Genomic DNA, 14065 nt, shown 5'->3' on the forward strand with positions numbered 1-14065 from the left:
GCAGGGCCTGCTTGGTATTCTCTGTCTCCCTCTCTTTCTGCCCCTCCTCCGCTTGTACTCTGGTCTCTCTTTTTCTCAAAAATAAAATGAACTTAAAAAAAAAAAAAAAAAAAAACTACAGAACTTCCCTAAAGTGTCTGTAATATTTTGTATTCCCCACCAGCAATGTATAAAAGTTTCTGCATCTTCCCCAGTGCGTTGTATTTTCAGTCCTTTTAATTTCAGCCATTCTAATGGATATGTAGTGGTATGTTCTTGTGATTTTAATTTGACTTTTCCTGATAACGAGTGATGCTGAAAATCTTCCTGTGTGCTTAGTATATCTTTTTTTAGTGAAGCCTGTGTTCATATCTCTTGTCTATTTTAAAATCATTTGTCCTGTTATTGCTGAGTCATAAGAGTTATATATCCTGGATATCCTTTCTCACCTATATTACATATCACAGATATTTTCTCCCTATATGTGCTTTGCCTTTTCATTTTCTTAACAATGTCTTTTGAATGGCAAATGTTTTATATTGCGATCAGTTTTCTTTTTTCTTTTACATGCTGCCTAAAAGATATTTGCCTAGCCCAGGATCCCAAAGATTTTCTTGTTTTCTTCTAGGTGATTTATAATTTTAACTTGTTCATTTAGATCTATCACTCATTTTGAATTAGTGTTTATATATAGAATGAGGTGAAGGTAAATTTATATTTTTTTCTATGTGGATATCCAATTATTCCAGCACTGTTTGTTGAAAGGATATCCTTTTATCACTGAATTACTTTGATATCTATATAAAATTAGTTAACCATATGTGCATGTATTTTTTCCCATTGATCTGAATATTTTTATACTAATATCACACTGTTGTAAGTGTGATATTAAGTTGTGAAATCAGGCAGTGTAAGTCTTTTGGCTTTTTGTTCTTTTTCAAAATTGTTTTGGGTATTCTAGATTCTTTGCATTTCTGTATAGATTTTAGCATCATATTGTCAATTTCTACAAAATCGCCTGTTGAGCTATTGATTGGGATTATGTTGAATCTATGGCTCAGTTTAGGGAGTTTGACTTAACAATATTGAGTCTTCTATTCCACGAACATGGTATCCATGTCCATTTATTTTGGTCTTATTTAGTGTCAACAGTCTTTTGTAGTTTTCGGTGTACAGGTCTTATACATCTTTTATTAAACTTACATATATTTCATATATTGATGCTTTTGTAAATTGTAGTTTTTCAGATTTGTTTGTCCAGTTCACTGATGTTATACAGAAATACAATAACTTTTTGTCAGTTGATCTTTGTATCCTGCAACCTTGCTAAACTCACCTGTTATTTGTAGTAGTTTTTTGGGGGGAAATTCCTTAGGACTTTCTACATTGTCAATCACATCATCTGCAAAGAGACTTTTCCTTCTTTCCTTCTGATCTATGTGCCTTTTATTTCTCATTATTATTACAGTGGCTAGAACTTCTAGTATTATTTTGAAAAGAAGTGGGAAGGTCCTTGCTTTTCTCCTAATCTTAGGGAGAAAGCAGTTAGCCTGCACTATGAAGTATGATGTTAGCTGTTGGTTTTTCATAAGATGTCCTATAATAGGTTGAGTAACTTTCTTCTCATTTCTAGTTTACTGAGAGTTTTCATCATTATGGAATATTGAATTTTGTCAAATGCTTTTTCTAAATCTATTGATATAATCTTCCTAAAAAGTCTGTTAGTAGTAGGACTTTTCAACAACATTATTATTTATCATTTATTCATTTCATGTAACATTATTTCATAAGTTATTTTATAATTGATCAAAAACCAAATCGATTGATTTATTGGAAACTTCTTTCTCATGTAATTTTGAGTACATACTTTATGCTAACATTCTGCTATGTAGAGATTAAATCTTATGAGACAGCTGCGCTTTTGTTGTTACTTGTTTCTCCTCAGTGCTGAGAAACATTTCATAAAGTACACTCTGTAAGAGGACAACAAATGTTTGATGTAGGAAGTAAGTCTGATAGTTTAATAATTTAGCTAAATGAAATCCTGATACCTGAAAAATGTTTTAATAAGTGAATGTAGTGAACAAAAGAGAATAGGAAAATTTGGGGTGAAAAAGAACAGATAAACTTATGCAGTTCAATCAGTAATTAGCATATGCTGTCAGTATGTGGGAGGTGGTATATTAAATATCAGTTCATTTTTGGGGGGAGGAATACCTTATCTGCCTCAAGGAGGGAGGTATTTAAGAAGAAGGATATGGAATATGACATTTTAAAAATGTGTATAGCTTGGGAAATTAGGTTTGATATTTTTAATAACTCACTTTTATAAATAATGCCTTTGATGTTTTTAGGAAAATAAAGTCTCTTCCCTTTGTTTACAGAATTGGTTTTACTAAAGTCAGTGTTTGATGCTGCTTTGACTTCAGTATTTTAGAGCAGGGTTCTGTCACCTCAGTGCTCTCGTAAATTTAAAATCTGATATGGAGAGCCTACTCTGTTTTGTTTTATGTATTTGCTCTTGCTTTTAGCTAGGCCCATGTTCTACTTAATTTGTGTAGGACTCTTTTCTCACCTGAGTTTTATTTCTGAGTGATAATCGTTAAGTGTGTTTCATGGTTCTGTGTCATAGCAGTATGAAGTAGTTATCCCTTGTTTTGGCAACATATTGTGAAGAGAAAGTATTCCTGTACCTCAAATAGACAGGATGTTTGAAGTGTAATCATGGCTGCTTATTTGCCACATATGCATTGCTCTGGATTGATGCAAACCAACTGTAGTTCACTTTGTGGTCAACCCAAAGAAAAGGCTGTGGTTTTGTTTTTATCCTTAATCTTGAAATAGGGGGTGTGAAGTATTTTTACATCTGGTTCAAAGCTCCCTAATTTGATTATTCTGCTTATAATTGCTATTAATGTTTTTCTTATCTAGATAAGCCTGGGGTTTGAGTTTCATATTTAATTTCAGATAGAGATGTTTGCGCATGTATGTGTTTTTGTGAAACCCTAAAAATAGTAGTATGAAGGCTTCTAAGTGGTGGTTTCGGTAGTAAGGAACTCTTTACAATTAACATTTGAATGATCTCTTACAAAGTTGCGAAATACCTCGGCAAGCTGAAAAAGATACCACTTTTTTTTAGTTACTTCTAATTGTTTATGTGCTAAATAGGAAAGTTAAGCAATCAAAAATAGTATGCATTCTGGGAAATCATAGTTCTGTTGGGATTAATACTAAAAAAGAAATTAGGAGCTTAATATGTTAAAGACCTATAAAAGTTATTAGAAATTTATGCTAAAATTTTTATGTAATACTAAAATTACAATATGTTCAATTCAGAAATTAGTAGCTGCATGTGGATTCTAATTATAGTGCAAGCAGTTGTTGTCTGGAATCCTTTCCTCAGGAAATGAATCATTATGGAGCACTGCACTTTTTTAAATACCTGAAGGGTTGCAGTCTTCAGTGCTTTTTGTATTCTTTAGCCTACTTTATTATTTTTTTGTCCTTCCTTTTCTGTTTAACCATGTGTTTAGCGTTCCTATCCTTTATTCTGTTTTTCTGCTGCTATGGATTTGGAATATAGATAACTGAGTTTAGTTAGAGGCAGTAGGATAGAGTTGGACGTGGAACTGGGAGTTTTTCTGCTGAACTTCAAGAATTAAGAACCATAGGGGCATACAAGTATAGGACGTACAGGTCATTCAAAAAAGGGTCAGACTAGTCTTAGAAACTTTGCCATAGCCATACTCAATGCAAGAAGGTCGTAGAACAGTATCCTCAGATTTCTGAAGGAAAGAAAATACATCTCAAGCATTTTATAAACATTTTATTTTTCAAGTGTAAGACAAGAGACATCCTAACCCAGGAATACCAGAGAAGTAACAACACTGTTGACACTCTTTTCAAACCGACAAACAAACAAAAACCTATCTGAGGACATGTCCAGGCAACCAATAGCTGAATCAAAATAAAAAGTCAGGAATGGAGAAGCCACAGAAAAATGTTGTGTGTTGACTACTACTTAAGGTAAAATTCTAATACTAGCAACTGTGAGAATTATGGTTCTAGACCAGAATAGAAATGTTATAAACATCTTAAAGTCTTTGTCAAAACATTTAAAATTCTTGGGGAACCTGGGTGGCTCAGTCGGTTAAGCGTCCAACTTCAGCTCAGGTCATGATCTCACGGTTTGTGAGTTTGAGCCCCATATCAGGCTCGCTGCTGTCAGCATGGAGCCTGCTTTGGATTCTCTGTTCCCCTCTCCCTCTGTCCCTCCATTTCTCATGCTCTCTCTCTCTCAAAAGTAAATAAACCTTAAAAAAAAAAAACATTTAAATTCTCTTCTAATGGTTATAAGTATACAAAGAAGATTTTAAAATAGCAAAACTCATATTCAAAATATTAGAGACTTTGCAAATTGAAGTGTCACTTCTTTGCAAAAACTAACAAGAGGATCCGGTAGTTCTTGCCTGGCTTGCCTTCATCTCACTGTGTGACCTAAAATAACAGAGCACACATCTTCTGTGTGCGGTGGTGAATTGTCCCCCTTTCAAAATTTGGATCCGTTTGAAAAATTTTACCCTTTGCACTACGTACCCTGAAATACCTCTGGGAATTTCTTTAATGGGAAGCGTTGTGCAGGTATCGTTTCCCTTGTGACATCTTCACCCTTTATGTCGCAACTACTTTCTTTATCTTTGTAGATAATTATGCCTTCACTCGGTTCCTCCAGCTGTGTACCCGGCGTCTCTGGAGCGATCTGGCGTCCTCTACATTCCGTGGCCGGCTGTGCTATACCCCATTTACGTTCGGTTCCATTTGCATTTTCAGTGTCCTCATTTTTCATTTCTTTGCTGAACTTTCATCTCTGTTGGCTAATCTTTGTTGATGATCCATTTTTGTAAAATCATCAAACTGTCATGCACGATTACCACTGGCTGACAAGGAGACAACTGCACACTTGCTGTGCATGAACTGAAAAATAGATACACAGTGATCACATCACTGACAGACTTCGAAAGAAGTGTGTGGTTGATCACGGATCATGACGAGCATCTGTTACTTACATAGGGACTTGTGGATCGAAGAACTGGCACCGAAGTTTGTGTTTTGTGCACTTACTGCAGTTAATATACATACGGTGGTTGAAGTTTGAACCATGTTGTTGAGGGTTTATTTAAATAAATTACAGAAACTTGTATATAGTGAATGCGAAGACCGCCTATAATAACATAATTGACAAAAATCCTAAATTGAATGGGGAACAGTATGAATGTATTAATCCTATTATTCTTGTCAGGGAGTCAGTAAATACTGTCTGAAATTGAAATACATGAGCACAGTGATCTAACCTCTAAATGTTTTTCATAATCATATCATTAATTTTAGAGGAATCTTTTAGGGACTGTCCCCTAGAGAAGAAAATATAAAGTTCAGCAGGTCTTTCTGGTTTCTGTCCTTTTCTGTTAAGACCTGTAGCCATTAGGTGGGGATGTGCCAGTCAGATTTCACTGAGGCAACTATCCAACTTAAAGAACCTGCCTCTGGCTTTCGGCCATGTGTGCAGGGCCAGTTCCATCAACTCTCATACCCTTTGGGCATTAAAATAATTCCCACTAAAGCCTCTGTTTATTTCTAATGCCCATGTTGTGGTCACTGCAGCTTCATCTTCTGTATCCCATTATTCACTTTTGGTACTTGAGAATTTCTTTTCTTGTTCTCAAGCTCAGCTGTGTATTTAAAATAATTGAGGGGTGCCTGGGTGGCTCAGCCAGTTGAGGGTTGGACTCTTGATTTTTGCTCAGGTCATGATCTCACCGTTTGTGGGCTCGAGCCCCACATCTGGCTCTGTCTGCGCTGACATTGCAGAGTCTGCTTAGGATTCTCTCTGTCTCCTCTCTCTGCCTCTCCCCTGCTCGGGCTCTGTCAAATATACATACATACATACATACATACATACATACATACATACATACATAAAATAATTTAACACTGACAACATTTCTGTGTGTAATAAGAGGGAAGATTTTTTTTGCATGTGCTGTATTACCATCTGGATTAGAAATACTCTCATGGTCATTCTTAAAAAAAAAATTCCTCTCAAAATAATATTGCAAACATAAAATTCCTATTAATAACTATTAAGAAATGGATGAAACCTATAGAAGAAAACTAAATTCATAAAAGAAGATCTGAAATAATGTAGTGACATTCCTAGATGGGAAGACTCAATTGTTAATGGTATCAATTCTCCTCAAATTAGGCTCTTCCAGTTAAAATTTCAGTGGAATTTTAAGAAAAATTGAAAGTTTTCCAGAAGAGTAAATTGGAAAAAGTAGTTAAGAAAATTTTGAAGAAAAATAATTTGGGGAGAGTAAATTGCTATACTAAGTAGCAAGGTATGGTGCAAAAATAAAGTAATGAAGATAATGGTCTGGAGCAGGAAATAGATCTGTAGGGCAGTAGAAGTAGGAAACAGGTCCGTCAAACAAATCGGACTGTAGAACAAAATTGAGACTACAGAAACGTGTGTATAGACAATTTTGAACTAATCTGTATTTCAAGCAATTAGGGAGAAGATGGATTGTTTAAAAAGCAGCATTTAGAAAATTAGCTATTTTGGGGGGACAAACACAGTTAACATCCCTATTTTATATCAAAAAGAGAATTAGATTCCAGAGGGAATTGGATCCTACATTGGATTGATCATCTCCTATGTTAGTGAGAGTATTATAGGGATGTAAATTTGGAATGTCTTCAGTTTGATAGGTATCAAAAATTAAATATTTATACCTTTGACCCACTGGGTCTATTTCTAGGGATTTAATCTATAGAAATAAAAGCATATGTACAAAAGATATATGCATATAGATGTTTATTGTAGCATTGTTTATATATTGTGAAAAATTGCATTCAACCTATATGTTCCTCAATAGAGGAGTAAATTTTCTGTATCTATACTTTGGAATATTGTGAGGTACTATGAAAGGTAATAGGCTCTGGAGTCAGGTTGCCAGGTTTGAATTCTGGATTCATCATTTACTAGTTGCATGTCTGAGCTTACTTAACTTTTCTGGGCCTCAGTTTTCTCATCTGTGCGAAAGGGATAATTGAATTTGTTTCAGAGGGCTGTGTGATAATTAAATGAACTAAACTGCACAGAACAGTGCTTAGAACATAAGAACTCAATAATAATAGTTAATATCAAGTGATCATTTTGCAGTTACTAAAAAAAACCCAAAAAACCAAAAAACCCTAAAATTCTAGCACAGAAAAACTGCACTGTGATTTAAATTTTTTTTTTCAGTGTTTTTTATTTATTTTTGGGACAGAGAGAGACAGAGCATGAACGGGGGAGGGGCAGAGAGAGAGGGAGACACAGAATCGGAAACAGGCTCCAGGCTTCGAGCCATCAGCCCAGAGCCTGACGCGGGGCTCGAACTCACGGACCGCGAGATTGTGACCTGGCTGAAGTTGGACACTTAACCGACTGCGCCACCCAGGCGCCCCAAACTGCACTGTGATTTAAGTAAACAACTTTTAGAGCATTTTAGAGCAGTGTATGCATATGGCGTGAGCAGCTGCTTGTAAATAAAATGTAAATTATATATGTGCATGTATTTTAATATATGTGGATACATTTGGAAGCATAAATGCCAGTCTTAACAGTAGTTACCTCTGGGGAATGAGATTGGGTGGAACAGAAGCAGATTATCAGATTTTTAAAGAAATATTTTTTAGTATGGTTTTTTTTTCCAAGCAGTTTTTCAAACATTTGAAACTAAAGTTTTTAAAAACAGATCCCATAGACTGTAAGAATAGTAGAACTTCTAACTTTTATCTTACCCTGTTTTTTTAATAACTGCAAGAAGGTTGTGTCCTGGGTGATGTTTGCTTTCTCTTATTTTTCTCAGTGACTCACTAAAATTTTCCTTGCAGGAACATGCTTACCCAGCTGATGAACTCATGCCTTTAACCTGCAGAGGTCGTGTTAGAGGCCAGGAACCAAGTCGGGGTGACGTTGATGACGCCTTGGGAAAGTGAGCATTAACGCAGTGGGTGGTGTGGCACCTCCTGGGTCCCAAGTCTCAGGCTTCCTAGATGTAGCTTACAGTTGTATTTCTGGGGATTGGTTAAATTTCAAGGACTGCTTTAAGTATTAACATTAAACTCTTTTATTTCCTTCTGTTATCTTTTATAAAAAATCAGTTTACCTCTTAAATCAGTGAAAAGTTGTTTGTTAAGGTAACTTTTGAAATGTATATAAAGTCTACACATTATAAGGTGTTGATGCTTTAATGTTTTTATTTGCTTTAAAAAGAGTTAATGAATATTTTCATTTGAAAGATATGTAGATACACTGAACATTAAAATGTAATTAATGTTCAGGTTTTTCAGGTGCCTTCAGTGCTTTTTTATAAGTTACATTGTACTGTAGATGATTGGAAGTACTAGCTAATAGAAACTACCAGTCAATAAGGCATAGATACATCTTTAGTTATAAATTCATGGATAAAGTATTCAGAACTCTAATGGTTTGTATCTCATTATACTTGTTTCTTAGATTTTCCTTGACACTGATTGATTCTTTGGACACTCTTGTGGTAGGTTGGATTCTTCTTGAATTTACTTATTTTATAAATTTCATAATATGTACACTCAAATATGAATACAATCATTACACAGTAAGTCTGAAGTAGAAGTTTTCAGAATTTAAGGTGTTCTGCTTTCACCCTACTGAGTTGATTATTTCACGTGAATGTCAAATGAAATTATGTAGAAATCATGGAGATAATGAAATAATTTGTAGATATGTCAGCTTATGTGATGGCACTTTTAATCAGGAAGGTTGCTTCCCTTTATACAAAGAGATTAAGAAAACACCATTGATATATTTGTTCCGTGGCATACTACAGTGATACTAAAATTGTTAAATTAGAATTCCTATAGGTTATGTTCATTTAAAAAAATTAATTTTTACCCAGCAGTGATTTTTGGCACTAAGTGATCACTTCTGGGCAATCCTTTTCAGACTCATGGGATACAAAATCATTTTAATTAATTTTGATTGGGGATGGTCTGTTATGACAGAGGAGAAAGATTGAGTTCTAGGTGTCATGATTTCTAAATACAGTATCTTTCTAGTTTTCTACTTTTAGACCACTTACAGTGCAAAAGTAGGCTTGTTTCAGGATTTTCCTTAGGACATAATTCTCAGCTTTGAGTTAATATCTCAAATACTGATTAATATTTTAAAAAGCAAAACAAAAAATCTTTGGGGTGGCAGAAAATTTTCAGAACCAAGATTTTCTTCCCAGTATTGTGTCTGCATTGTTCTTTCGCTAGGCATTTTCTTTTTCCTCGCCTCTGCATTCCCCGCCCCCCCCCCCCCCTTTCACTTCCCTCCTTCTGTACCCGGAGGCACAAATTACCACTCTGGGAGGAACTAAGTGGTGTTACTTATTTGTAACTGTAGCTGTGTTATACTCTTCGCATGTACCTTGATTGACATGGTGGAGTAAGCAAAGAGCAGTAGCTCTGTGTTAGGAAAGACCATAGGTGAAATTACGTTTATTTCTCATTCTGTCAGCTTTATCCTTCCCTGTGACAAGTTCCCCATCAGCTCTCTGTAAGCTCTTAGTTGATTTTCTTGAACATGGATCTCAGATATCATATGCTGTAAAACATTTTTATCAGAAATAAAGGAAAAAACGTGGTTTCAAGTCTGTGTAACTTTCCCATATTTAGAAATCTGTTGGCTTCTAATTGAGTGGTCATTAATTATTACCCAGGTGATATCTTTCAGGTTTTGCCAATTATATACTTTGGCATCGGTTCTCAAAATATCGCAGCAGCAGCAGCAGCAGCAGCAGCAGCAGCAGCAGCAGCAGCAGCAGCATCACCTGACAACTTGTTAGAAATGCAAAATTCTGGCGCCTCATCCCCAGACATACTAAATCAAAGTCTGGGAGTGAGGCCCAGTAGTCTGTTTTTTAACAAGCTCCCAGATGATTCTGATCTATGCTAAAGTTTGAGAAATACTGGATACTGATGCAGTGTTTTTTAAACTCCAACATACCACAAAGTCACCTGGGCACCTTGCTCATATGCAGATTCTGATCCAATAGACTGAAGCCAGGGCCCAAGAATCTCTGTTTCTCATAAGCTGCCACTTGGTGGTGCTGCTATTGCTGGTTAGCTGACCGTGCTTTCGATCACCTGGGTATAAACTTGAGTTCGGGCTCTTTGTGACTAGTATGTGACCTTAGCCAAATTATTTAACTTCTCTGGGTTCCTGTTTTCACCTCAGAAGGGCCTAGACTAGGCATTTAAGTTTCCTATTAACTGTAAGGGATTATTTCTTACTGATCTTTGGTTCAGATTCAGATAAGTAACTCCTATTTGTCTGTTTGTTGAAGCTATCCTCAAGAAGGGTTAAGAAGGAAGATTGATAAAAGTCTTACAAATATTTAAAAAATGATACTTTATATAAACTCTTTAAATTTTAGTATTTTCAAGTAGGAATAACCTAAGTAACTTATTACATATCATCATAACTTCATAACACTATTTTAAACATTTTCTTTTTAATTTAAACAGAAGAATTAAAGTAGTTTAGAAAGTTTTTTTTCCTACATTTAAAAGGAGTGCTTTCTTGTACATTTTATCAATACATGTATTATATTTCTAATTTACTTTGCCTTGACTTTGTGATTATTTATTTTGTGATTTATTTGAAAATATTAATAGAACATATCACATATGTACATAAAACTCTATTTTTATTTTGGTCATACCATGATATGTTAAATACAATTTCTGTTGTCCTAGTTTGAAATTTAAATTTAACCTGTTCCTGATTCTAGCCACCTGGTTTCTATTGATGTAATGAAGCCAAGAACTAAAACTTTAAATTTATCTTAAAATTTTACATTACCATGAAATGTATAGAAAGAAAGATATCAAAATATTAAAGATGATAGGGGAAAGGAAGAGACCTGAATTCATTCTTTGTTATCACCTAGGAGCTTAAAAGGTCATCCACTAAGGGCGTCTGGGTGGCTCAGTCGGTTAAGCATCTGACTCTTGATTTCAGCTCAGGTCATGATCCCAGGGTCTTGAGATCAAACCCCTCATCAGGCTCAGCACACAATACAGAGCTTGCTTGGGATTCTTTCTCCCTCTCTTTCTCTCTGCCTCTTCCCTGCCCGTGCCCTCAGCTCACTCACTCTCTCTCTCTCTCTCAAAATAAATAACCCATCCCATCAACCAGTAGAGGATTTGGAGTGAATTTTCTAATTATGGATCAAGAGACTTTTCACTTTTATGCTCCTTTGAAACAAATAACACTGGTCCAGTTCTTGGAAGTAGTTCTCAGGAGATAGATTCAGGAAGAAGAATAAAATTAACAAATGATACTAAGAAGTGTATGTGTGAGTGAGTGAAACAGTTGTGTTTTATTCTAAAAGTGATAAAAGGTATGCATCTGCGCTCGTTGGCTGCAGAATTTACTTGGACTTGGAGATTGACAAGGAAAAGCAGTTAGTTTAAAACCAGGCTTCATAGTATATTTTACTCAGGACTTACCCTGAATTTTACTTTTATTTGAATTTTAGTCAAATTCTTATGGAATGTTTTATACTTAAATTAGAATTTTTAGTGAAAGTATCGAATCAGGTGAAAAAGCACTAGAAAATATTATCAAACAGAAAGATAAAACAATCAAGTGAAGGAAAACTGTTTTTCATGGGTTTAGAGTCTAAATACCACATAATTGTGCACCTGTCACCGAACAATCTATCACAACCATAACTCAGGAAGCCAACAGCTAAGACCTGGCACACTGTCTTGACCAACCGCTCCCTCCTCGGGAATCCTGAGGGGGCTGGACAAATCAGAAACATAGCTCCTGGCTGGGTTTACCAACACTGGTGGCAAACAAACTCTTATAAACTCTGAGAAGTCAATAACTCAAGAGAGAAGGGTTTGGAAAAGAGATTTATTTTGGGTGCCGATACCTGGGGGCGGTAGCAAGTACAAGCCTTACCTCTTGGTAAGTACAACTGACCTCTTGGCAGGCAAGATGGACACCTAGAATTTTATAAGGGGAGGTTGGGGAATGAGGTGGGGGGGGCACATGCAGGAGAACAGGCAGAGAGCTCGTGATCATGGGCGGGGGTCCGTAGGTGCTCAACTCATGATCATGGGCAGGGAAGGGGGCATGTAGGTTGTGGTCTTCTAGGCATCCCATTGATATCAGGGCTTTTCTGGTCTGGCAGTTGGAATGTTCTGGTCACTGCAAAATGTCTTGTCAGTGACTCTAGAAAGTGCGATAAGAAATAAGCACAATGGGTTGTAGTTAGAACTTGAGTTAAGTGGTCTTGTCTATTTATGGTTTTAACTGTTGGCATCAGTAGTTGAGCCTGAGGGCTCACTGACACAGTTTTAATTGAGACTGGAAAAGCAACTATGAAATGCATTGGCCACTTTATGGAGCTCATTGCAAGAATCCATAGAATCCTTAGGATTCTAGATGCTCGTGGTAATAATAATTATAACAGCAATGATATTAAACACTTATTAAGTCAGGCACTCTACTGAAAGTACTTTATATATATTACTTAAGAAATCAGTCCTATGAGAGTAGGTATTTCTTCTTTTTATGGGTAAGGGAACAGGCTCAGAGACAGAAGTCACTTGACTGAGATTATACAGGTAGGGAGTGAAAGAACCAGAGTTCAAATCAGGGCTTGCTCTTGATCACAACATTATACTCCTCCTCAATTAGGGCTCAGGGCATCCATGGATGAAGATGGCAGGTAGTGTTTGGTTTAGGATCAGTCATTCTCTGAAGGATGTGTTTGTTCTCTTACAAGAGTAAGCAACCTAGGGGCACCTGGGTGGCTTAGTCAGTTAAGCGTTGGACTCTTGATTTGAGCTCAGGTCATAATCTCATGGGTTGTGAGATTGAGCCCTGCGTGGAGCTCTGTGATGACTACGGGGAGCCTGTTTGGGATTCCCTCTCCTCTGCCCCTCTCCTGCCTGCTTGCGTGTATACATGCACACTGTCTCTCAAAAAATAAAGGTAAGAGTAAGCAACCTTTATAATGATGTTTGGTGAATAGTTGATGTTTGGTAAAAAGTTTTCGAGTTGTTTTGTCTTGGAAACCAAGTCAGTGAGATGAGTAGAGCTCGTCTCATGCAGCTCTAGGTCATGGGTTATATATTAAGAAACTGGTTTTGTGATGACTCTTGTAAAGTCTTAATGATATTTTCATGTGTCTAAAAAAGAAGTGTATAAAGATTCCTTATAATGTAGGCATTTAATTTGGGGAGGGGGTTTAGATACCACCTTTTTATCATAGGCTTGAGATAAACATTTTGTTTGTGTCACTTTTTAGAGTCTTAAGGTATTAATTTGCTTAGTAGCCATTCTAACACTATTTCTCTTTTACTTGGTGAAAAGAACTTTATTTTCATAACTTTCTTCTCCTAGGTATTAAATAAAACTAAAGAATTTGAAGATGCAGTGAGAAAAGTTTTAAGAGATGTTAATTTAGATAATGATGTAGTTGTATCAGTCTTTGAAACAAACATCAGAGTTCTTGGGTAAGTATGTAAGACACTAAAGCTATAACTTTAATAACAGAAAAGCCTAGGGCATACTGTTTATTTCTTGATGATACTAAAGCAAGAAATTTCTTAAGTTTAAAAGATAAAAGTTGGGATATTATGAAACACAGAGGCTGTGAGATGGCCTTGCATTGTATCAGACACAGACAGCAGCAGGCTTTGGAAATAGTTGTAGACTCAAAGGTAATCCCTGTATGTTGTTAAAAAAAGGACTAGAGGTTGAACATTTGCATATCAGCTATATCTCATGTTTTTTGCTAGTTTACATAGTTTGTTGTCTTTAACCAATACCTCTTCAAGCCAAATGAAATTAAATGTATATTACCTTTCGACTAAACAACTTGAGATGTTCTTAGAACATTTAAAAATACTGAATTATAGGATTTATTAATTCAAGTTTCAATGTTATTAAATTTTTATATTTAATGGTTACTTTTATGCTATTGTAACATGT

General features: G+C 35.8%; 1 protein-coding gene across 10 annotated transcripts in view; it reads left to right on the forward strand.

Moving 5' to 3' along the window:
• The window catches only part of EDEM3 (ER degradation enhancing alpha-mannosidase like protein 3), an 80192-nt gene that overhangs the window by 11726 nt on the left and 54401 nt on the right, over nt 1–14065 (forward strand). For all 10 annotated transcript variants that reach the window (XM_019821730.3, XM_019821731.3, XM_019821732.3 and 7 more), the window contains 3 exons: nt 7918–8018; nt 8543–8582; nt 13475–13587. In XM_019821730.3, the coding sequence (XP_019677289.1) occupies nt 7918–8018; nt 8543–8582; nt 13475–13587 (254 nt within the window). The remainder of the gene's footprint in view (nt 1–7917; nt 8019–8542; nt 8583–13474; nt 13588–14065) is intronic.

The sequence above is a fragment of the Felis catus genome, chromosome F1 (genome assembly GCF_018350175.1).
Source record: "Felis catus isolate Fca126 chromosome F1, F.catus_Fca126_mat1.0, whole genome shotgun sequence".
In the NCBI taxonomy this organism is placed as follows: Eukaryota; Metazoa; Chordata; class Mammalia; order Carnivora; family Felidae; genus Felis; species Felis catus.